Source organism: Diospyros lotus, chromosome 9 (genome assembly GCF_014633365.1).
Source record: "Diospyros lotus cultivar Yz01 chromosome 9, ASM1463336v1, whole genome shotgun sequence".
Lineage (NCBI taxonomy): Eukaryota > Viridiplantae > Streptophyta > Magnoliopsida > Ericales > Ebenaceae > Diospyros > Diospyros lotus.
The window spans coordinates 31845231-31870997 of NC_068346.1; the positions used below are offsets into that span (position 1 = coordinate 31845231).

Below are 25767 nucleotides of genomic sequence, written 5' to 3' on the forward strand. Positions count from 1 at the left end.
AATTATCTATATGAATTTTTTATTTTATTTTATTTGTAACACAAAGTCCATGAAAAGAAGTTATTTTAAATAGCTTCAAAGTCATAAAATTGGGATAAATATGACCATTGAAGGTCAGTAGTACACTCTTGTCTAGAGCTCATAGCCATGGAAGTGCCCTTCTTCATATTTTCATCTTTTCCACTCATTTTTTTTCAATGAAAAATATGGTTTTTGTATCTTTTTTTCATATATATGAGACAAAAGATGAATGTGTATATCTATTTATACAAAAGATACATATGGAAGATTGAATATTTTCACATGCAATAATTGCATATATATATATACTCTTATAAAAAATAAAAGGACTTTTGGGTAAAATTATAAATTTATCACGCTTCTTAAGAGCAAATTACAATTTCTAAAGTGTTTGGGGTGTCGGGTATAGGCTTAACCTCAAGTGCACTGGTGTAATTCTCTTCTTAACATTTATATTAAATTTTTTGAAAAGATAGATCAGTTATTTAGATTTTAGGATTTAAAATTTAGAATTATCTATCAATAGAATTAATATATGAGTTTTATACTCATCTTAAATATCTAATAAGAGTCACTTAGTGTACTTTCACTATGAAAAATTCTTTACTTATACTCAATTTATCTAAAAATTGTAGACTAACTAAATAAAAAATTACTAATAACGTACTAATTTAGTGATTCAAAAGATTTTCTATGATTTTAATCTATCTTATTTGCGAAATGACTTAAACCCATGACCATAAAGTGGTGATGCAAGATTTGGCCTTGTGAAATTGTGTTAGGGCTAAAGTAACGGGCTCGCTTACTTGTTAGTAGTTATGGATCAAATTGAATATTTTTTAATAAAAAAAAAATCTTCATTATTATGTCCAAAAAGAGTTATTATACTAATCATTTTACATTTCTCATTTATCTAACAAAAAGGATAAAAAAAAATCACTTTTATTATAATAATTAAAATTAAATAAAAATATTATTCAAACACTCAAAATTGTTATGTTATTTATGTTAGACAATATAACGTTTGCTCGATGCAACTCCACTCTCTACCCCTTTTAGAATGATCGTCTTTACGTGGTTCTCAGTGTTTGTATCATCGATTACGCTATAAGAGATAAATCACATGTTGGACCTTTAACCCTTACGTATGATAAGAATTAAACTTGTAAGTTACTGAATTAACACTAACATATTATTAAACCGACCTCTCGATTTATGCCATGAGTGCACTTCTCACCCCTTTTATGCCTGCATCAGACAAACTACATCCAAGCAGGATTAGATTTCTGTTGTGACAATTTTTTATTTTCTTTTTGGATTACGCCCTATTACTGGTGTCCTCAGCCACCTTACCCCTAGAGTTACACTAAGGAAATAAATCGCGAGATGTGCCCGAGTGACCAAGGTGGTAAGCCTTGGCACCATTGATGCCACTTCCAAGATCCTCTCTTAGAAGGAAATATTCTGCTTATTCTAAAAATCGAACTCATATTAAGAGTTTTTAGACAAACTTTTAGCCTGCTTTTTTGTCATTCGACTATATTTGCTCCTTTTTTGTGACATTTTTAACTTGGTAAATTCACGTCAAATGAGTGAGTGTCAGTGTCAATTTTCGTTTTTTTTAATTAACCAATCTCTCTCTCTCTCTCTCTCGTATTCACAAGCTAGCCTACTCTTCGTTAAACCCATAAACCCTAACAAAAAAAGAAAGCCGGGGCAAGCGAGCACGCCCTCTTTTACTAATCGCAACGGTTTTCTGGCTCAGTGGGAGCATTTTTGGGTTGAAGATGAAAAATCTGAAGCTGTCTTGTGAGCTTACGTCGAACCTGCAATTGCAGTCGGAGGACGAAGCCCTTCGCTTTGCCGCTTTCGATATCGAACGAAACCGCTTGTTCTTCGCCTCTTCGGCCAATTCTGTTTACGCCACTCACCTTCCTTCATCCCAGGTAAGCCCATTCATTTGGATTTCGATTTATATCTTATGATTTCTACCAGTGTCTGAAGCATATTTTTGCGGTTGCATAAATAATTGAAAAGGTTTCGGGGACGACTAGTTGTTTCAGATGAAGTTGTGCGGTCAGATAAAAAAGTGCAATTAACTTGGGGGTCCGAAACTTTTCCTACGGAGCTTGGTTATTGAAATGTATCGAATTAACGTGGCTAATTGGATTTCAGAATAGCTTCCTGACCGTAGTTTGCCAAAACTCTACACTGAGAAAGATTTTCAATGTTTGGGACGGCGTGGCCAAAATATATAGTTTTGGTAAAAAAAAATTCCGACAGTTATTTGTAAAAAATTGATTTTGAAGTATTCAAGTTTTCTAAAATTTGATTGGAAAGTTGTGGATGCGAGAAACTTTGAACCTCAGAGTACTTTCTGAATTTGGTGAAAATCCTGCTCTCGGAACAAGTTGGAAGTAGGGTAAAAATCTAATATCTGAATTTCTTATGAATTTTGTTTACTATTGTGTCTTAGTAAATCTTTTTGGAGTTTAAAAATCTACCTGATTGCATGAATTCTCTATGGTTTGCGTGGGAACTGTGGGTTTTTGATCATCTTGGTTTTATTTTAAAAATATGCTTTTTGCCAGCTAAAAAATGGAGGTGGCTTTGAACGGAATTCTTCAAGTTAACTGGGGATTAGCTAGAAAAAGGCCATGAATGCTTGGACCTCAGATAAGAATTCAACCTTAATGAGGAATAAAGTTCTATTACAATACCATTATTTGAGATTGCGACTGGATGGAATTTCTCCCAACAGGGATGAGAACAGCCTTCAGGCTTGCCTCTTACCACGGACCTGGTCAAGGCATCCCACTTCGGTGGATCTGAAATCCAATTTTCACATAGTGGGATTAAGGGTTGTTATTGTTAAACAACAACAACAACAGCAAGCCTTAAGTACCTCTAGGTGGGGTCAACAAACACTTGATGGATAAGTTGAATGTAATTATTCAAATATCCAAATGGCTCAGGAATTTTCTATATCTATTGACTTTTTATGGTTTGATGAAAATTCACGTGGATATTTTGAATGCTTGATTTTTTTTTTTGTTTTCCTGGATAAAAAATAATTCAAGTTGATCAATCTGCCAGGATGAAAGAACATGGAGGACAACTACTTTATCAATGGCTATTCAACCTCTTGATTTAGAACCTGGAGACTTCATTACTTCCTTTGATTATCTAATGGAGAAAGAAGCCTTGATAGTGGGAACCTCGAGAGGACTTCTGTTACTGCATAATGTGGAAGATAATGCAACAGAAATAGTTGGTAACGTAGAGGGTGGTGTGAAGTGTATTTCACCTAGTCCAGATGGAGATCTGCTTGGTGTAGTCACTGGTTTAGGCCAGATGTTAGTAATGACTCATGATTGGGATTTGTTATATGAAATGGCACTTGAGGATCTTCCTGAAGATGTTAGCATAAGTAAGATTTCCTTGCTTTTCTTCATTCAATTCTAAATATTCTTCTTTCTTAAAGGCCGCTTAAGTATCTAGGAAGAATAATATCATCAAGCTAATGATTAAGCATATTATATACTGCAACTATAAGGTTCAGTTACAAGATTATTAATACATCATGCTTCTTAGTGGGTTGCATGACAATACTAGCATAAGCTTTAGTACATTTCTTCAAAATAAGCAAGTCTTTGAGTAACATGCTATCAACCTTCCAAAACTCCCTGCAGGTTCTTAAACACTATGGTCCTCTAAAATGTTAATATGCATAAAGCATGAGTCAACTACTCAATAGTGATACACTAAGGCATGCACACACATAGCCAATGCTCAAGCATACATATCGTGATGACAACTTCTATTCCAAACCATTTTACTCTCGGGTTTATCACTAGGTTCAAGCATTATACTCCCCACCCTCCTTCCAATGCCTCTCACATGGACCATGCCTCTTGTTATGCAATCATGGCTTGGTTCTAGAGGAGTCTCAAACTTCCACTCTTGTAGAATAAAATAATAAATAATTCTAAGGCAAAGGGATGTAATAAGCATCAATACTGTCATCATTGTTTGATATTCTGTTAGTCTTATTTTCTAAGAGGCTGCTAGCTTGTTACTTGTCATTTCAGGTGAAACAAAAGTTTCTTCCAATTATACATTTGAGAGTCCAGTTTCTTGGCGAGGTGATGGGAAATACTTTGCTACATTGACCACAGTTCATAATTCTTTTTCCTTTCATAAAAAGATTAAAGTTTGGGAACGATATTCTGGGGAATTGCACTCTGTTTCAGAACCAAAACATTTCATGGGATCAGTTGTGGAATGGATGCCTAGTGGAGTGAAAATTGCTGCCATCTGTGACAGGAAGGAAGAAAAGAAGTGTCCATCAATAGTTTTCTATGAAAGAAATGGGTTAGAAAGAAACGCCTTTAGCATCAATGAGGACATAGGTTCAACTATCGAAATTTTGAAGTGGAATTGCAGTTCTGATCTTCTTGCGGCTGTTGTCAGATGTGAAAGGTATGACTCCCTTAAGATCTGGCACTTCAGCAATAATCATTGGTACTTGAAGCAAGAAACTAGATACCCCAGTGAGGATGGAATTAGATTCATGTGGGGTCCTACAAAGCCTCTGGAGTTGATTTGCTGGACTCTGGGTGCCCAGATCACGATCTTTGACTTTGTCTGGGTTACAGCTGTCATGGAGAACTCAACAGCACTAGTTGTTGATGGCTCTGAGATACTAGTAACACCTCTTTTCTTATCTCTAATACCACCTCCTATGTTTTCATTCAAATTAAGATTCTCAAGTGCTGTTCGAGATGTAGCTTTCCATTCAAAGAGTTCAAAGAACCATCTTGCCGCATCCTTATCAAATGGCTGTTTGTCTGTAGTAGAATTTCCTCAACTTGATGATTGGGAAGAGCTAGAAGGAAAAGAATTCGATGTTGAGGCTTCCTCTTCGGAATCATCAATTGAATCCTTTATACATCTCATATGGTTGGATGCACATGTGCTTCTTGGCATTTCTCATTTTGGTTCTAGAAATGGTAATTGGTTTCCGGATACATTGTCAGGCAAGGAGAGGCTTCATGGGCACTACTTGCTGGAAATTGAGCTTGTGTGTTCAGAGGATCATGTCCCAAGTTCATTGACATGCTCAGGTTGGCATTCAAAGATATCCAATTTTGTCTCTCTTGAAGAGCCAGTAATTTGTATCGCTCCTAATCCTGCTAAAAGATATTCGGCACTTGTTCAATTTGTTGGAGGAAAAATTTTTGAGTATACATCAACTTTGTTTATCACCGGAGGAGCTCCTGTCCCATGTCTTCAGATGCATGACAAATTGGGGTTCTTATCATCTTGCCCATTGATGGGTGTGGTTCCTGTTGCTGACTCTGAGACATCACAGTCTTTGCTTTTTGGACTTGAAGACAATAGCAGGCTTCATGTTAATGGAAGGATATTATGCCACAACTGCAGCAGCTTCTCATTTTACTCTATCTTTGCTAACGAAGTGATCACCCATCTTATTCTTGCAACCAAACAAGATCTACTTTTCATTGTTGATATTGTAGATGTGTTGCATGAGCAAGTAGAGGCTAAATATGAGAGCTTCTTGCCTGTTATCAAGAAAAGAAATGAAGAGAAAATAAACTATATAAGCATATGGGAAAAGGGTGCTAAAATTGTAGGCGTCCTGCATGGAGATGAAGCTGCCGTTATACTACAGACATATCGAGGAACTCTTGAATGCATTTATCCTAGAAAGTTGGTCCTGACCTCCATTGTCAATGCTTTGGTCCAAGGACGTTTTAAAGACGCACTCCTCATGGTGAGGCGGCACAGGATAGATTTCAATGTTCTAGTTGATTATTGTGGTTGGCAAGCCTTTATTCAGTTGGCTCCGGAATTTGTCAGACAAGTAAACAATCTGAGCCATGTAACTGAATTTATTTGCTCCGTAAAGAATGAAAATATCATGGAGACACTGTACAAGAACTATATTTCCTTACCTTGCATAAAGGATGCTAAAGTTGCAGAATTCAGACATTTTGAGGGATTTGATGCCAAAACCAAGGTATCCTCTGTCTTGTTGGCCATAAGGAAGGCTCTTGAGGAGCAAGTGGTGGAAAGTCCTGCAAGAGAGCTTTGTATATTGACCACTCTAGCACGAAGTGACCCTCCAGCTCTTGAAGAAGCTTTGAAGAGGGTAAAAGCTATCCGGGAGATGGAACTATTAAGTTCTGATGACCCAAAGAGAAATTCTTATCCCTCTGCTGAGGATGCTTTGAAGCATCTGTTATGGCTATCTGATTCAGAGGCTGTTTATGAAGCTGCTTTAGGTCTTTATGACCTGAACCTTGCAGCCATTGTAGCATTGAACTCACAACAAGATCCGAAGGAATTTCTTCCATTTCTCCAGGAACTGCAAAACATGCCGACTCTGTTAATGCACTACAATATTGACCTTAAACTCCAAAGATATGAGAATGCACTCAGGAACATAATTATGGCAGGAGATACTCACCATGCTGATTGTATAAACCTGATGAAGAAAAATCCTGAACTTTTTCCTCTAGGAATCCAACTTATCACTGATCCTTCCATGAACAAGAAAGTCCTTGAGGCCTGGGGCGATCATCTTACTGACATAAAATGCTTTGAGGATTCTGCAGCAACTTATTTGTGCTGTAATAGTTTGGAAAAAGCACTGAAGGCTTATCGGGCTTGTGGTAATTGGAGCAGGGTGTTGACTGTTGCTGGATTCATTAGGTTGGGGAGGGAGGAGGTTGTGCAACTGGCACATGAACTCTGTGAAGAACTCCAAGCACTTGGAAAACCAGGAGAAGCTGCCAAAATTGCCTTGGAGTACTGTGGTGATGTTAATGCTGGGATCAATTTATTAGTGAGTGCAAGGGACTGGGAGGAAGCTCTGAGGGTTGCTTTCATGCATAGGAGAGAAGATTTGATCTCAGAGTTGAAGATTGCATCTCTTGAATGTGCCAATATGCTAATTGGTGAATACGGGGAAGGGTTGGAGAAAGTAGGCAAGTATTTGGCCCGCTACTTGGCAGTGCGACAGCGGAGGTTATTACTTGCAGCAAAGCTTCAGTTAGATGAGCGACCAGTAAATGAAGTTGACGATGATACTGTTTCTGAAGTTAGCAGTAATTTCAGTGGAATGAGTGCTTACACCACGGGGTATGAGTTCTATATTCATAATCATTTATCTATTTCTAGTTTATCATGCTTTACTGGAACTATATGTATTTGGAGATATGTGCTGTTGATAGTTGAAATCAGGCAGAGATCATGCTTATCTATAGATGGAGCTTCTGTTCCACCCATAGCAGTTCATGGTCCATATAAAAGCACCTGCTTGGATGTTAAATATGTGCACCTATTTTCCAAAGGTCTGGTTGTTCATGCAGGATTGCACTAGAAACGTAGGAATCAACTGCTTAATGTTGTCATATGCCATGTTTTAGTTTAATAAATTCACTTGTGAAGTTAAAAGTTGGAGTAGCTTTCTCTTGGCCTCTTCCCTCATTCCTTCCATTTTCTTCTTTTCTATTTATTATTTTATTATTATTATTTTTTTTTTTTTTGGGGGGGGGGGTGGGTGGGGTGTGGTGTTGAGGATAAGTAAAAGATTTAGAAAAGGTTGTGTGGTCTTGTGTGGGTTAGAGAAAGAGGTCAGGTACCAGGTAGGCAGGTACTTCAGAGTTTGTTGTGTTATGAAATTCCATTGCTTAGAGGTAAGAGTGGCAGTTCATTGGGAGTTAAAAGTGAATAGGGGCTGTTTTGTGGCTGTGAACATTATACTTGGGTACATTGGTGAAAGTGGAGAAGAACAGGGTTTAATAATCTGATATAGAAGATCTTTGTACATACCCTAAGTTTAGGTTGCATGGGAGATCATTACCTCCCAAATTCTGTAAGGATTCCATTGAATAAGAAGAATGGGCGTCTCCTATAACATTAGCAGGGCCTAAGATAGGAACTTTTGATTGCTGACAACATTTTAAACCAAATTGGCATTAGAGAAGGAAAAGATAAAAAAAAACTAGGCCAAATTAAGGTCATACGAGACAATATGATGATGTTAAACATGACTCAGCATTGACTGCAGTCTCTGTCCAAAAAACTTTGTGGCCTATATTCTTTCACCTTTTACTTTCCCGGTTATTAGAATAAATGCATTAGAACAACATATGATGTAACAAAAAGAAAAATGATTCAACCATGAGCATAATTGTATGAGTTACATTATGCTCCATTTTCCAATATTCTTTTCTAATTTTGGTGGGTTCTATTCTCTTGAGCCTCAAATTTTCTTGGATGAATTATCCCATGGATTGCTGCCTATTGTTCTTGTTGAGAGAGTTTGGATTGAATAAAAATTCTCTCTTATGTATTCCATGGGTATGAAACCCTATATATAGAAGAAGTATGCTAATGAATCTCCTAAAAACTAGGAGTAGATAACAACCTAATAAGTAGGAACAATAATCATCTATAATTTCCAGATTTATACAAAATATGAAAACTTAAACTTGTTTTATCTTCTTAGGCTTTATGCTTCTTTATCTTCTCATCATTAACCGCCACTCCTTATCTTCTAAATGATAAGGTTCTTTATCCGCAACACTTCCCCTCAAGATTGAGAATGGATATCATCCATTCCAATCTTGCTAGTCAACCTTTGATGCACAACTGTAGGTAACCCTTTAGTAAGAATATCTGCAAGTTGTTCACAAGATGATATATATGGAGTACATATTAGCCTACTATCCAATTTTTCCTTAATGAAGTGTCGGTCCACCTCAACATGCTTGGTTCTATCATGTTGTACCGAATTGTGAGCAATACTGATTGCTGATTTGTTGTCACAATATAGTCTCATAGGTTCCACCAAAGTGATCTTCAAATCATCTAACAAAATTTTCAACCAAAGTAACTCACATACCCCTAATGCCATGGATCTGAACTCTGCCTCTGCACTTGACCGGGCCACCACACTTTGTTTTTTGGTTCTCCAAGTTACAAGATTACCCCCTAGAAAGGTACAATAGCCAGATGTAGATCTTCTGTCCACCACTGACCCTGCATAATCTGCATCAGTATAGGCTTCAAGTATCATATTTTTCCCCCTTTTGAACATAATACCTTTCCCTGGTGTCCCTTTCAAGTAATGAAGTATTCTTAAAACTGCTCTAAGGTGAGTTTCTTTTGGACAATGCATAAATTGACTGACAACCCCCACTGCATATGCAATATCTGGCCGGGTGTGAGCTAGATAAATTAGTTTTCCTACTAACCTTTGGTAGGATTCTTTATTCACCTCTTTATCTTCTGGAACCTCCCCCAATTTGTGGTTAAATTCAATTAGAGTAGTAGCAGCCTTGCAACCTAGCAGCCTAGTTTCCTTTAGCAAGTCCACAATATACTTTTGTTGAGAAATAAAGATCCCTTCTTTTGAGTGTGCAACTTCTATGCCCAAGAAGTATTTCAGCCTCCCCAAGTCTTTAATTTCAAACTCTTTAATTAGGCATTCCTTTAATCTAGTCATACCTTCTTCATCATTTCCGGTCACAACAATATCATCCACATATACCAATAGGGCTGTTACTCCCCCCGTGGCCGAGTGATGGATGAAGAGGGTATGATCTCCTTGGCTTTGTTTATACCTTAAGGTAAGCGTTGTATGGGTAAACTGGCCAAACCAGGCCCTAGGAGACTGTTTAAGGCCATACAATGCCTTTTTTAGTTTGCACACAACCTGCCCGTGAGTATTTGTACTATAGCCGGGGGGTAAGTCCACGTAAACTTCCTCCTCTAGGTCTTCATGCAAAAAGGCATTTTTTACATCATATTGCATCAATGGCCAGCCTAGGTTAGCAGCTAGAGATAGAAGAACTCTCACCGTATTTAGCTTTGCAACTGGGGCAAAGGTGTCTAGATAATCAATGCCATATACTTGAGTGTATCCTTTTGCTACTAGCCTTGCCTTATACCGGTCTAGATTCCCATCAGATTTGTATTTGATTGTATACACCCATTTGCATCCCACCGGTTGTTTTCCTTTCGGTAGTTGAACTACCTCCCATGTATTGTTTTTTTCAAGGGCTGCCATCTCGACTTCCATGGCAGTCCTCCCATTCTCATCCCTTAGTGCTTCGGAAAAATGGTGAGGAATTGGGATGGTATGTAGGCTGGTTAGGAAGGTTTTGTGTGGGGTAGACAGTTTAGAGTAGGATAGGACCAGGTGTAAAGGATGCTAAGTGCAGGTCCTGGTGCCTTTTCTGAGGGCTATAGGCCATTCCAGATCACTGGAAAAGGTAGGAGCATCTTGAGGTGTGTGATGTTCAGGTATAGGTGTAGTGGAGTCAATAGAATTATTACCTACTGGTGTCACAAGAGAGCTGCTGGTGTCAGTGCTGTTAACAGGTTCAGAAGAGGAAGTAGATTCTTGGATCTGCATTGGGCTAGTAGCCAGCTTCTGCCGCCTTGAGTAGACCTGCAGGGGAGGAGTACTTGGTGAGGTTTCCTCTAGAGTCTTGTCTTGTGTGTCTTTTGCAGGAATCGGATCTAGTGAGGAGATAGTTTGAGGTGAGGGATCTAGATCAGGGAGGGGCATGACTGGATTTCCCTCGGCAGTTTTGTTACTGTCATGAAAGTGATCAGAATAGGGAGAATTTTCCACAAAAGTAACATCAACCGAGACAAAGAATCTTTTGGAAGGAGGGTGATAGCACTTATAGCCCTTTTGGCTGGAGGAATATCCAATGAAAATGCATTTCAGAGCGCGAGGATCTAATTTGCCTCTATTAGGGTTGTGAACATGCACAAATGATACACACCCAAATATTTTTGGTTTCCAGCAGCTAGATATATGTAAATCAGGAAAATGACTGCTTAAGAGCTGAAGAGGGCTATAGGATTCAAGAGTTTGAGATGGCAGTCTATTAATCAGGGTAGTGGCTGTTAGGACAGCCTTTCCCCAATAATTTTTTGGAACATTATGGTGGAAAAGTAGTGCCCTAGTCACAGCTAATAGGTGCCCATTTTTCCTCTCAGCCACCCCATTTTGTTGGGGTGTATATGGACAAGATGATTCATGAATAATTCCTTTTTGTTGGAAAAAATGTGCGAGGGATTGATTGAAAAAATCTTTGGCATTATCAGTCCTTAACCTCTTGATTGGCACTCCAAATTGAGTACTAATCATGTTATAGAAGTTAGGAAAAATAGTGCTTACTTCAGATTTGTTTTTCATAAGAAACAACCACATTACCCTAGTGCAATCATCCACAAATATGATGAACCACCTCGCCCCAGAAAGATTGGGAACAGTTGCAGGGCCCCAAACATCACTATGTAGAAGGGAGAATGGACTAGAGGTTCTTTTATTGGATGAAGGGTAAGACACCCTTTTATGTTTAGCAAATTCACAAATAGGGCAAAGAAAATCTTGAATATCACAACTCCTAAACAAAGCTGGAAACATAACTCTAAGAGTAGAAAACGAAGGATGACCAAGACGATGGTGATGTAACCAGATCTGGTCCTTATTAGATTGCACCAAACAAGACACAAGATTCACCTTGTCCTTGTTTTCTTCCCCATTTGATCCATCAAAGTAGTATAGGCCAGCCCTAGCCTTAGCAAGCCCAATCCTCTTCTTCAACCCTTGTTCCTGAATTTCACAAGAAGTAGAAAAAAAATTAACACTGCAATTGTTATCCTAGGTAAGCTTTTGAATGGAGATGAGGTTGGTGAAGAGTTTAGGGACATGGAGAACATCTTTGAGAGTTAGATGGTTATTAAGGATGATATTTCCCTAGCCAGCTACAGTGGTCAAAGAGCCATCTGCCAGTGTTATCTTTTTTGAGCTTGAACAAGGACTATAGGTAGTGAAATAATAGGATAAAGGGGTCATGTGATCTGTTGCTCCAGAATCAAGAATCCAAGAATCAGATTGGGTTATTTTCGAAGCATGTAGGGTGAGAGAATGGGAGGACATACCTGTAAGTGCAAGAGAACAAGTACCTTTTTCTTTCTTTTAAAGAGAGTCTAAAAAGTTTCTTAGCTTTTCAATTTCTGTCCGGTTGAAATCCAAGCCATCTGTTTGCTCCTTTTGTTCCCCTTGCTTGTACTCTGTCTGCTACTGTTGATTGCTGGCTATATAGGCTTGATTTTGGACCCCAAATTGTCCTCCTGTAGATGGTTTTCCATGTAGCTTCCAGCACCTCTCGATGGTATGCCTTGGTTTTTTGCAAAAGGTACACCATAGAGAGTCTCGAGAATCTCTATTGCTGGAAGTTTTATCTCCGGCAGCCTTCCTTTCCTCCTTAGGACCCTGGTTAGGACCTCTTAATGCTATTAATGCTGACTTTTCTATAAGAGCAGTGTCTAGCATTACTCCTCTTCTTCCTTCTTCAACCCGAATTAGAGAGATTACCTCATTTAGGGAAGGTATATCCTCTTTGCCAAGTATTTGAACCCGAACTGCATCAAACTCCATATTTAGACCTGCCAAGAAGTCATAGGTTCTCTCCTTTTCCACAAATCTTTTATGTAAGGCTGCATCTTCACTACACTTCATCTTTAGACATTGATAATGATCTAATTCTTGCCATAGAGTTTGCAGCATATTAGAGTACTCAATAACAGATCTTACCCCTTGTTTGGTTGCTGCAATCTTAGTTCGGACTTCATATATTTGTGCTGCATCCTTCACTTTAGAATAGGTGAGGTTGACAGCCTCCCAAATATCTTTAGCGATTGTTAAAAACATCACCGTATCACTTATCTCGGGCATCATCAAATTCCAAAGCCAAGACATAATTAAAGAGTCCTCCTCATCCCATGCAGCAAACATAGGATCTCCTTCTTTAGGGCCAGTCCCTAATAGATGACTTATCTTACCTTTACCTTTGAGAAAGGTCCGGATAAGTTGGGACCATTTTAGGTAGTTTCTTCCATTCAACCGGTAGGCCGCCTAGAGATTTTATAGTTCTCCTCCATTACTCGAGTTGCTAGATTCGGTGAATGGAGCTTCTGACGGGCTGCTTGTTTCAACCGCTTCTGATGTAGGATTGGTGTTGGAGATGGTAGACATCTTAGGGGAAAAAATAAGAAGATATCGGGTGAAGAAGGAAGTCGCAACTGACTTTGATTTCTTCAAGAACCGGAACAAGAAGAATAGGCTGGAATGGGACCAAGCAGGAAAAAAAGGGCAATGAAGGCCTAAACAAAATTCCCTAGAGACCAAACTCTGATACCATGTTGAGAGAGTTTGGATTGAATAAAAATTCTCTCTTATGTATTCCATGGGTATGAAACCCTATATATAGAAGAAGTATGCTAATGAATCTCCTAAAAACTAGGAGTAGATAACAACCTAATAAGTAGGAACAATAATCATCTATAATTTCCAGATTTATACAAAATATGAAAACTTAAACTTGTTTTATCTTCTTAGGCTTTATGCTTCTTTATCTTCTCATCATTAACCGCCACTCCTTATCTTCTAAATGATAAGGTTCTTTATCCGCAACAGTTCTTGGCAATAATCGTTCACATGCCATTATATTTTCTAGTGGGAAGGTATCATGGGCTGAATTTGTCAATCATTCCTTGCAACATGTAGACCACCTTGCCTTTCCCTCACTCAAGCTTGGAAGCATCAGTTTAGAGACTTAAGAGTAAAAATGCTCATGTATTTTCTTGAACTTTGGTAAATTATAATTGGGAGGCAAGCTTTGTTGGTAACATTAAAGTTACTCTTTTTGTGATTGGAAGGTCTTGGGTTTAATTTGTGGGAACTACTTCTTTATAAAGCAAAGGTAAGGCTGTGTACAAAAGCAATCATCTTCTGACCTTTGCAAAGCAAAGAGCCTTGTGTACTGGGGACACTTCTTTAGGAGGGTTATTTTATAGCTTTTCCTCTTGTCAATGAATGGCTTATATCAATCCAACATATGGTTACAGTGCAATCTTGAATGGCTGGTATCAAGGAATAACCAGTCTACATGCTCATCTACCATATAGGAGATATTTATAAGTGTACTCCAAGTTACTATCTCAGGTAATGCCTACCTGTGTTGGTAACACCTACCACATGGAGTGACACATGTCTGGTGGTATCCATGTCATGTCTTTATAATTTTCATGTTCATGATAACTTGGTAGCCAAATGGTAATCTTTTCCACTTGAATGGTTTTCGTCCTAGAAGACCTCTGGGCCAGGTACACTTTAAATTGTTTCTCAAAAGTCAGTGTCTATTGCCTTCATTTAGCAAACTCCATTATCGGCAAGTTTCATGTAAGTCATGACAAACTTTCTATGAGTCTTCCGAGAAGATGTTGGCATTTGATCTAAAAGAAAAGTTTGCTTGTTTGTACCTTGGCTAAAAGAAAAGTTTCATCTGATGCCCATATGACGACTATATTGTATAGCATAGAAAATTCGGCAGTTAAGTATTGATATATGCAAAATATGAGTGTACCTAAAATAAAAGTATTAGGATAGAAGTGTTGCCATACAAGAAGACAATTAGAAATGAGATTATTTGTAAAAAGGTTAGAGTGTCTTTTGAAGATAAGATGAGATTGTTTTGGACTTGTGAAAAGGAGATCACTGGATGCATTTGTGAGGAAAATGGACATAATGGAAGAAGTTTGTAGCAAACTAAGGTAGAGGAAGGAAAAAATGTCTCCCAAGACGTGTGATATACCCTCATTCATTAAACCACATTTATCCAGATATTGTCAGCCGATTCAGCCCACGAACTATTTATGCGTGTTTGTTCTGCTGCTGAAGACAAAATATGGAGTATTCCCTGTCAAAGAATAAAATAAAGAATAAATAAGCTTATTTAAGGATGATAACTAAGGTATCCAGGTGGCAAGGAGATGGTAAAAAATAAATGTATTCATGGATCATTACAAGTGTCAATTGGATGTGAGCAAGAAGTCTGAAAACTATCTTATACAGTTATGTTGTGGAATTAAATTGATGAGTGCATGTGCATGGTATAGTTTAGTTGAGTATCAGGGGCCAAAGGACAGGAGGAAGGGCAAATTTCAGTTATTGTATGACTAAAAAATAAAAAAAGACACATTAATGATCTAAATAATCACATAATATAGAAACAATCTATCATTACTATATTGACAGGAATACGTTTAAAAGAATTTTGCAAGATCAGAGTGGGATATCATATTCAGTTTGGATTTAAGGTTGTTTTGAGTAAAATGTCAAAAAACGATAATTTTTGCCCCTCACTTGTAGAGGAGACATGAGTAGTTTTTGGGTGGTGGTAGGCTCTAAGCTTAAACACAGTAAATGAGCCTGCAGTAGTAGTTGAATTTATCTGTCAAAACCCAAAAGTGTGCTGTTCCAAATATTTTTTTTTCTAGCATTGCAAATATTTCTATCATACAATTTGGATTGCACCAATTGACCACCTTTCATAAGCAGGACACGAAAGAGCTCCTCTGCTTCCATCAGATCAAGTACTTCTAGCAAGTCAAGAAGCATGAGGCGTCAGAAGAACAAAGGAAAAATCCGTGCTGGCAGGTAGGTTGATTTTCGACATTCCTTTCCTTTTACTTTTCCTCAATAACTTCTGGCATTTAAATTTCCTTATTCTCCTTTATTATGGGTGTTACAATGTACTGTCATCCAGCCCCGGTGAAGAGATGGCTTTGGTAGAGCATTTGAAGGGGATGTCTCTGACCACTGGAGCAAAGCTTGAGCTTAAATCTTTGTTAGTTTCCCTTGTGATGCTTGCAAAGGAAGATATTGCCAGAAGATTGCAACATATTGGGGAAAAATTTCAACTGTCTCAGATGGCAGCGGTAAAACTAGCTGAAGATGCAATGTCTAGTGACATCATAGATGAGCAAGCATATTCTTTGGATCATTACATTCAGAAAGTGAGAAAAGTGGCACATTCAGATACTTTTTCTTGGCAGTCTAAAGTGTTGCTTTCACCTTGAACAGGTAAACACTTGCCAGAATGTGTACTCGAACTCTATTAAAATGAGATGGATATGAGCTGGAAAAATGTGGTTGCATCCAGAAACACCCAAGGAAAGTGTAAATAAACAAACCCCACAGCATTCATTGCTTTATTTATTTCGTTTTTTGTTTCGGTTATGATGTTTTTTGTGATTCCTGTTGCGTGTTTTCTTTTCTTCTTTTTTGCTGCATAAACATCTGTATGTTTTTTGTTTTGATTTCTCTTCTTTGGATTCTTTTGGTTTGGGAACTGGGGCTGGGGGGTGGGGGGGTTCTATATGGGTGTGCATGTGGATGTTTTCTTGTTATGGATGTTAATTATTATGGTTATTGTGGTGAATGGCTCTGTTCTTATGCTTTTGTTTGGATTGCATACCCTAAATGGCTGAGTCAAACTTTTGAAGATTATGATAGGTCACTTGATATTATACATTAGGAAGATCACTTTACTTGAGTGGATAATTTAACTATAATATTCAAATCGATACTTTCCCTTAATGATGGATGCTGTAGATGTAACAGTCACTAAAACTCCCCCTGTGGATTCTATAATGTTAAAGTTGCAACTAGTGTTTAAAAAGACGCACTTTAAGTGCAAAGTGCAGCATGCTTAGGGCTTTTTGTGTGTGAAGCTCAATGACTTTAGCTGAGCGTGATTAAAGTGCACTTAAGTGGCACTTCTACTTGAGCTTTTGAAGTGCAAAAAAACACAGAAATATGCTTGTTTTTTTTAACCAGACGATATGGATGGTTGGATTTGTTTCAATTTTTGCAATGATGTGGTTGCTTGAATGGAAACCTTACCTAAAAAAAGCTGTTTAAGATCTGATGAAATCATATATACACTTAAAACAAAAGAAAAAAAAAAGATTCAACTGTATTTAGCAAGCAAAAAATATTGATGGAAACATGTAATTAGGTGTAAATTAGGGATTGCTAAGATATTCTTCATTGTTGTAAATTAGGGATTGATTGTTGATTCTTAATTGCTGTAAATCATGGGTTGTTGATTGATTGTAAATCAGGGATTTGATCATTTGGGAATTGCTGTAAATTAGGGATTGATTGATTGGGGATAGGTGTAAGTTAGGGATGATTTTTTTTTTTTCCATGTGCTTTTTTATGATTGTGTGTACTTGTAGACTGGTATAAAATATACATGAAAAATTATATCTCACCATTTGTTAAATTTGCGAGCCTCATTCTTATTTAGTTTTTCTTAATGATTGTTTTTTTAATAGTTTATATTTTTAATGCTTATAAAAGTTTATCCTCTTTATTTCATTTTTGTGTGCTTCACTTGGCTTAAGCGTGCACTTCACTTTATGCTTTGCACATAAGCTCTGCAGGCATTCTGTACTTAAGTGAGCTTAGCGCTTTTGAAACACTGGTTGCAACATTCCATATGCCATTAGAAAATGATCAAACTGACTCAACAACACACAGCCATCATCTATTGTTTGAGCTGTGTGAGTTTAGAGGGGAGAGGCTTTTGACCAAGATGATCCCACCTTGACATGTGACTAGGATTAGGTGTGCCTTGATGTCATATGTTTTACTCTCTATACAGTCATCGTTTTGTTCTTCTCCTTGGTTTTTAACTCCCTCTATCTCTCTGTTGGTTTGTTCATAGAACAATTGTTTGGTTTGCTCGTAGAACAATTGTATCTGTTTTTCTATTTCTTACTCAACTGGGGTCAACAATGCAGCTCCTGCTCATAATATTTCTGAGAGGACTTTTCAGTAAACAGATAAGATGATGCTTTCTTCTCTCTGTCCTGATGATACAGTCATAACTGTTGATGACTTTGACATGGAGATAGGTTATTACTTATTATGCTGCCATAGTGAACGATAGATGATTCACATGAAGCAAAAGGTTTTCCCAGCTTGCTGGGTTAAAGGCAGAGGCAATTGATTGACCAAATACTTGATCATATCCAACTCATTTTCATGTTGTGAGGATGAAGAACGAAATTAGAAGCAGAAGGTAATAAGTCAATCAAGTAGTTTTCAGCTGTTCAAAAGGCCATGATTGCCTTAAGGATAATACATGGTCTGTAATAAATTCATAAGCAGCTGCTATCAATTATTACTCTAGGCCGGGGATCATACTTGCATAAAAATTCACTGGCTTCATTGTGTTTGTGTAGAATTAGAAGGGAGATAAATTTCTGATGAATAGCTTGATATGTTGTTTTTTATAGCTCTCACTTTTAAAAAAGCCTTGAGTTGGATTTCCTTTTTTGTTCTGGTTCTGCATCCTGTTGTGTGTCTAGCCAAAAATGATGGGAAACATGATCTACTCCGTTACATTTGAAAGTGCCTTTTAATTACTTTTGACTGCATTTTTGTTTGACTGCATATTCGCGTCGTAGTAAGCATCAGTATACATGTGCATCACACACAAACATTGGGTCAGGGCATCCAACCGGCCCAGGGGGTGGGGACAGCGGCAGCTTGGTCATAGATTGGTTTACACGTCCACCTTTTACTTATATTTTCCTAACATTTTCTTCCCTCTACGGATTTATGAAGGTGAGGTTATTTGCTTTTTGTTGTCACACGCTGAGATATGTCCCAGATCTGTGCATTGACTGTTTGTAATGGTGGCTGCAAGAAGTCAGAGCTAGCCAGATGACATTTCTAATCTATGCTGTAATTTTTTCTTCATTCTTGATCTATTCTCATTTCTGATTCTTTAGTAGCTGTTTGAACCATTTCCTTTTGCATTTCTGAATTATTTAGTTGTTCTTGCAATCAAAACTTTTTAGTTTTATATGTTCCATATATTCAATTACATTTCATCAAACTGGTGACATGTCCAACTAATGTTTCTTTTTGGAAAGGCGATTAACATCTTTATCAGATTAACACTGGGCCTGTAGTTGAAGTGCTATCCATCTGATCATACAAATTGCTTATCTTAGGGGCTTTCTTTGGGGTCTCCATTGAACCGTCTTACTGCTTGTGTGTGATTTGTTTCTTTATAAGAAATTGGTTTGCTTTGTACAAGGCTTTTGACGTTCAGAAATAAATCATATGAACCTTGTTGTTTTCTGATATTTTGGGCTCTAAATTCATTTGGAGCAAAGATTCTACCTTAAATCATCATACATCAAGTGGTTGGTTACTCATAATTATAGTTTTTCCATTCAGTTTTTTGGTAATTTAAGGTTGAATCTTGTTTCAAACGATTTGGCCTCAAAACTGTTGCCATTCACTTCCTTAGGGTAGTCAAATTAGAAAGGGGTAATCAATTAGTTGCAACTTTCCCACAATCATGAGTGAACTTGCACTCTTCCATTCCAACCATTTATCTTTGGAAATGGCCTCACGTGGGAAGTAAATGGTGAAATGGGTCATATGAATTCTCATACTGAATTATTCATGAATTCTACATATTATTAAAGTCAATAATGCATCTCATTGAACTTTCACCAATTTCATTTCTAGCTTCCAAAGCTGCTTTAAGTACATTTGCATGTAGTTTAGAGTTTAGGATTTAGGGTGTTATATATATCTCTCTCTCTCCCCCCCCCATTTGTAGCAGATGAGAAGTAGATTTACATGTCTAATTCTCACAAGTCTATACAAGGGCCATCCTCCCTCACATGGTTTATTTTGGCTAGTTGAAGAGATCAAGGAAGTTAGAGAGTGAACTTGAGAGCCAATGAAAAGTGAGGTGTATCTATAGGATGAAAAAACAAGCAACGAATACATATTTTGTAATAGGATTGTTATGGAGATGGATAGAGATCTTTTAATTATCAAATTTTGTGAATCCAGAATCTACGGTAGCATAGAAATAATTTTTAATTGTTAATATTTAATTATACACAATTATATAAGTCTTCTCTTTATTTTTTCTTATAAGATAGTGATAAAATTGTGTGTAAAACCCACAAAAATTAAAAGAAGGATTAGTGATTGAATCAGAGGATTCACATCCCTTCTTTTCTAGGTAGCATTTGGCATAGGGTCATACGATCCTATCCTTTAGATTTCAGAATCTGAAATTGAAGGATTTAATAAGATAGGAACAAAGATTTTACATGACCTCACCACCAAGGGAATGTGCTAGGGGTGGGTTCGTCGAGGGGCGAGTGATGGCGCGTAATCCAAAAAAGAAATATGACTTATATTATCTTATGTTTTGTTTAAAGGTTTGAGAGAGAAACCAAGGACAACTTTCACTAGGCTACCTTTGCCATGAAGGCAATGCGTTGAGACATAGGTCAAGAAAAGGAAATTATGTAGAGCTTAGAGTTACAACACAACTCGTGTTTATTAAAATGAGTAAGATAAGGTTATATTAAAATAAAGTTAAAATATTTTTCAGATCAAGATATGAAATATTTTAAAATTTTTATCAAACTATTTGTTAAATTTTTTGTAACGCTTTAAAAAGTATGTGTTATTTTTTTTATTATTTATAAAGTTCAATATATGTTTATCTGAAGAGGAAGAGATATAAATATATCTAGAAAATGTCAGATAAGTTTTTTTTTTTTTTTAAATATCGCTAAATAAATTTAGCAAACGTATTAGAAATAACAAAAGTTTAGAATATTTTTTATATTTTATCTTTTTTAATTTATATCTTAATTAACAAATATTATCTTAAAAGAAATAAAAAATAAAAAATACAATACACGTAAATGCCTGCCACTACCAAACACTGGTGAAGAAAAATAATCGAAACCCCTTACCATTGGATCATAATAACCACATTCACCAAGAAAAGGAAACACTATATCCACATATACGAACCATCTTCGTCATCGTCCAATCAGAAGCCTTTTTTCAAAATCCAAACAAGGCATCACCTGGAAAGAAACCAAAATCTGCCCTGGCCCTAGATCGCAAATATCTTCACCAAAGGAAAGGCCATGAGAGTCGTAGCATCATTGGAATTGCTCAGGGGTGTCAAAAAAATATCTAAAAATCGGTGAATCGAATTGTAACTTTTGGATTAGTTCTATGGTTCAATGGTTATGTTATGATTGTAAAAAATTAAGAACCGATATATTTGATTTGGTTATTAATTTTTTTTTTTTCAAACTGTGGTTCGAACCGAACTGAAATCGATATTATATTTATATATATTATAATTTTTTGGATATATATATACACATACACATAAATAATATCAGTTCCCAGGAAACTAGCGAGATTCATGAATTCTCTTATTTCTAGACTTTTATGCGTTATTACTATATTAAATGGTCGATGTAATCTCATTTAATGAGATAGTCTATGAATTATTTTGTTCTATTTTTACTTCAAGACTTGAAGTATTAGTGAAGTTATGGGTTTATTTTAATTAACAAATTTATTTATAATTTCATATTTTGCAAAAATATTTAGAAATTAAATGTTAATTGGATAGAATCGAAATCGGTCCGGTGTGACGGATTGGTCATGGTTTGATTTTATATATGTAATGATTCGATTATGATTTTTATTTTTTTGAAATTATTAAAAATAGTTCAATTACTAAATTCTTATAGAATCAGACTAATTCAAATCGTTGACACTCGTAAAATTGCCCAATAGAGTTGTGAGCTAGAACTGATGTGAAGGCAAGTTAGTGACAACCAAATAAGGTTGCAATAGAATAAAAAAAAATCTATGGAAGGCAAAAATATAAGAAGATGAGAGGCAAGGGAAGTGGAGGTAGATGACAAAGAAGCTCTCGAGGGAAAGGAAAGGCAATGCAACTATCATTAGCGCAGAGGAAGAAAATGGCCAAGCAAGGCTCCAATGACGCATATGTCCTTTAATACATTCTAAAATATTTAACAAACAGTTTGATAAAAAATTTAGAATATTTTTTACCCTTATCTATTGATTATGTCCATATTTTTTGTCCAAAAAGTATTTTAATTTTATCTTAATACAATTTTATCTTATTTATTTTAACAAACGTTATTTGATAATAAACATTAGAAAGACAAAGTTGCATCATTTTTTGCATACCACCAAATCATTTATTTTCATTGCTTTCCTTCTTTCTTCCACAAATCTTAATTCCAAGCAAAGAACTAGAGATTTTCACCTCGCACTATGGTAAATACACTAGTGATTCGAATTGTGTTTAGAAGCAAACAACTCGATCTTCCATTAAATCTCCATGGCTATGGATATGGCTCAATTCATCAAGCCATTTGAAGAACTATATTTAATCATCGAAATTAAAAATTTGCATAAATTTTTTGTTTGAAAGAATAAACTAGAGACTATTAATATTAGCGAGTAATGATATGTAAAAGTTGTTGCCATCAAATGAATAGAGAGAGGGGTGTTACTCTTTGGGTACTTAGGTTCCATATTCGAGCTCTGGTTATGGGAGAAAGTTCAGTAGTCAGGGACTCTTAAAAATTAGAAAAATATCAAATTGCTCTCACATTAGTAGAGAGAGGCTAGGGATAGAAACTAGCTACTGGGTTTCTTGATTTACATCTCCTGTTGAAATTGTGGGGCCGAGCAGCAAGAAGTGCTCGTGATAGTACATTAACAAAAAAAAAAAAAGGTGAGAAAGTGGGAGAATTGTCTTGCACAAAAAACAATATGCGTGGATCTGTAATTATATGTTGAGAAATGAACAATGAGCTCGACCTATTAAAAGCATTATTATTTAATGAAATAAAGACCTTTAATTCTCAAAATTTTGGAACCCACAATCCTTGGTAAAATAGAAAACATGTTTAATTAGTTAATGTTTAATTATATATAAAATTGTTGGTGTTATCCCATAAAACAAAAAAAGTCCTATATTTGTTATATAATTATATAAAGGGCAAATAGTAAATAAAAAATACTCAAATATTTTTATGAATTTATAAATTTATCTAAACGTTTCAATTTTAACAATTATATCCTAATTAGTTCAATTAGATATAATTTTATTCGATACTTAAAATCAATTTAGTGTGTACGTGTAGGTAACAATTCACCTATCATAAATAAATAAATAAATATATATATATATATATATATGAATGAGACCCATAAGATCTACATGTATAATTTTATTTTTTTTATATGTACATGTGGGTTTTACTTCTATATTTTTTTATGACAAATGGTATGTCACATCAATAATGGCACACGTCTCCCAAATTAATTTTAGATATTGAATAAAATTATACCTAATTGAGTCAATTGGATTACAATTATCAAATTGAAACGTTTAGATAAATTTATAAATTTACAAAAGGATTTGAGTTTTTTTTTTTTTAATATTTTCCCTTGTATAAATTGTGTGTAAAGACCTCAATTGAGGGTGTTTTGGTGAGCTATTTTCTTTTCTTTTCTTATTTTATTAAAAAAGAGCTTATAAATCTTTAACGTAATACTTTTTTTTTTTCTCTTCCAACAGTTTTTTTTACAAAAATTGGTGCCGCTAAATTCTTTCTCCTTTTTTTTTTTTTTAAAAAAAGCTATTTTAAAAAGCTCTTGTTAAAACCAAAATATCCTATAAAATAAACTTTTATAATTTATTAAATCTTTGTAGTTAGAACTTATAAACCCAGGATTGCACCATTGGCTACAATCTCTCTATATTTTCCTCATCATAATAACTCAAAATTTGCCACAAGTTTAGTTGTCACTAAATAATATTAATGTTATGTACCAAAAAAATAATGATAACGCGAATACTATATAGTATAGAATTGTCATTAAATGCCAATTTGATGAAAAGATCAAATTAGCTTTGTGCCAACTTTTTATCGTCATAGTAATTTAGGGTCTGGTCTCTTTATATTTTAGTTTTAAATTTATTTTTAATTTTGTATTTTGAGTGTTTGTTTTGATATTGTTGATTTGTCTGTAGTATTTTTCACGTTTTATAAATTTTGAGCGTGTTTGTGATGAAAATAGTCAAAATAATTTTTTATTATTTTAAATTTTCTTTATATTTTTTTCTTATTTTTAAAAATATAAAAATAAATATATTTTTACTATTTTAAAAAACTAAAAATTGAAAATAATCTGAAAACATGAAAGAAATAATGGTCTTAATATTTGTGACAAAACCAAGTGTCACTAAGTAAAATGCATGTGACCACTACATTACAAAATCTTCACTAATGATATTTAAAAAAAATTATAAAAATAATTTTTGTGGTAAACATTCTCATTACAGAATAACATAAAAAAAGGGATCCTTTTTTATTTGTTGTGTAAATTTTTTATTACTTTTTATTTTTTAATTTCATTATTTATTCTTTTTTTTTTTCCAATTTTTGGTTTTTATTCTTTTACTTTAATAAAGAAATTAATAAATAAAAATAGATCTGTAATTATTTACTGTGTAATTTTTTATTTAAATTAGAGTAATAACATACAAAGAATTGAGAAATTTGAAAAAGGGTGATAGTCTAGCCAAAAGATTCTTAAGGCACAGAAAAAGCTAATACCCTATTCATTTTCATTTTTTAAAATAATAAAAATATATTTACTTTCATATTTTTAAAAATATAATTTTGAAAATAAAAAAAAATTATATAAAAAATTAAAAATAATAAAAAATCATTTTACCTATTCTCATCACAAACACGTTAAAAAATTTTAAAATGCGAAAAATACTACAAAAAAAAAAAAATACATTTTTGACAATTTTAAAACAAACACTCAAAATACATAAAATTAAAAATAAATTCAAAACTTAAAATTAAAATACGAAAAAAACAATTCCTAAACTATTAGGGCATTCTATCTTAAATATAAAAATGAAGAAAATGGAACATTAGTGCCCATTCAGATATAGAAAATGTTTTCTAATTCTACCATTCATTTTTTTTTTTTTAAATTATTGAATCTACTATTAGAAATAAGAGACTAAATGTTCTAGTTTTATACTATGTATAAAAAATATCAAAGAATATATTTTTTAAAAATAATGTTATTATTTTCTTAAACATAAAATGTTTTGGCCTGCTTAGTTATAAAATTAGAGTTGGAAATTAAAATATGTTTTATACAACAAAATACACCTTAGGGTTCTTAAAAAAAAATAATAGCTACCGTCTTTTTGTTATTTTTACTCTCTATCACGGTCCATTTATGATAAAAGAAAACTTGTTTTAACATTTTTATAACTTTTATGTTTTGGAAATGTCAAGAAATATTTATGGGATACTTTTGTTATTTTATAACCTTTTCGTAATCGTTTTATAATATTAGAAAAATATCATTTTTATTCACGAATAGATATGAATTTTTTTTCATCTCTAACTCAAAATTTTAAATTTTTTTTATAGATTTTGTTTCTAAAATTTATTTTGAATACATTATGGAAGTTTTGTTTATTTTTAAATTAAATAATTATTTTTTATTATAAAAATTAAATTTACAAAAAAGTCATACATTTTTTTATTTACACATTTTTTGATATTTTTATTTATTTTTTTTAAAAGTATTTCGTGATTTTCATTTCGTATTATATTCATTTTCTATTTCTGTTTTAGTCTAACGTAAGAATCTATTGAAGGGAAAAAAAATAATCTACTACCTTAAATTCAAATAACTTAAGGAAAAATAGATATAACAAATGAATAAAATGAAATTTTATTTATTTACTTTAAACACAACTCCTATGTGTTTTAATAAATAAATTACGTTATTATAAAAAAATAAACAATAAATTAGGGGGCTAATAAATGAAAAGGAAATTTAGTTTTAGTCATTTGATACAAATTCTGGTTACTGTAATTATCACTAGATTGTAAAAAAGTGGAAAA

The 25767-nt window shown here is 34.6% G+C and overlaps 1 protein-coding gene across 3 annotated transcripts; it reads left to right on the plus strand.

The window, feature by feature from the left end:
* The first annotated feature begins 1662 nt into the window (after window positions 1–1662).
* On the plus strand, window positions 1663–18849 carry LOC127810166 (elongator complex protein 1). 3 transcript variants are annotated; one of them, XM_052349470.1, is made up of 6 exons: window positions 1663–1967; window positions 3118–3451; window positions 4113–7188; window positions 15476–15574; window positions 15684–16000; window positions 18557–18849. In XM_052349470.1, the coding sequence occupies exons 1-5, from the start codon at window positions 1809–1811 to the stop codon at window positions 15994–15996; spliced, it is 3981 nt and encodes a 1326-aa protein (XP_052205430.1). In that variant the 5' UTR covers window positions 1663–1808; the 3' UTR covers window positions 15997–16000; window positions 18557–18849. The 3 variants fall into 3 exon arrangements, with proteins under 3 accessions (XP_052205430.1, XP_052205429.1, XP_052205428.1); XM_052349469.1 differs by lacking the exon at window positions 18557–18849 and adding an exon at window positions 17728–18516; XM_052349468.1 differs by lacking the exon at window positions 18557–18849 and having other exon boundaries at window positions 15684–16156.
* The last annotated feature ends 6918 nt before the right edge of the window (window positions 18850–25767 follow it).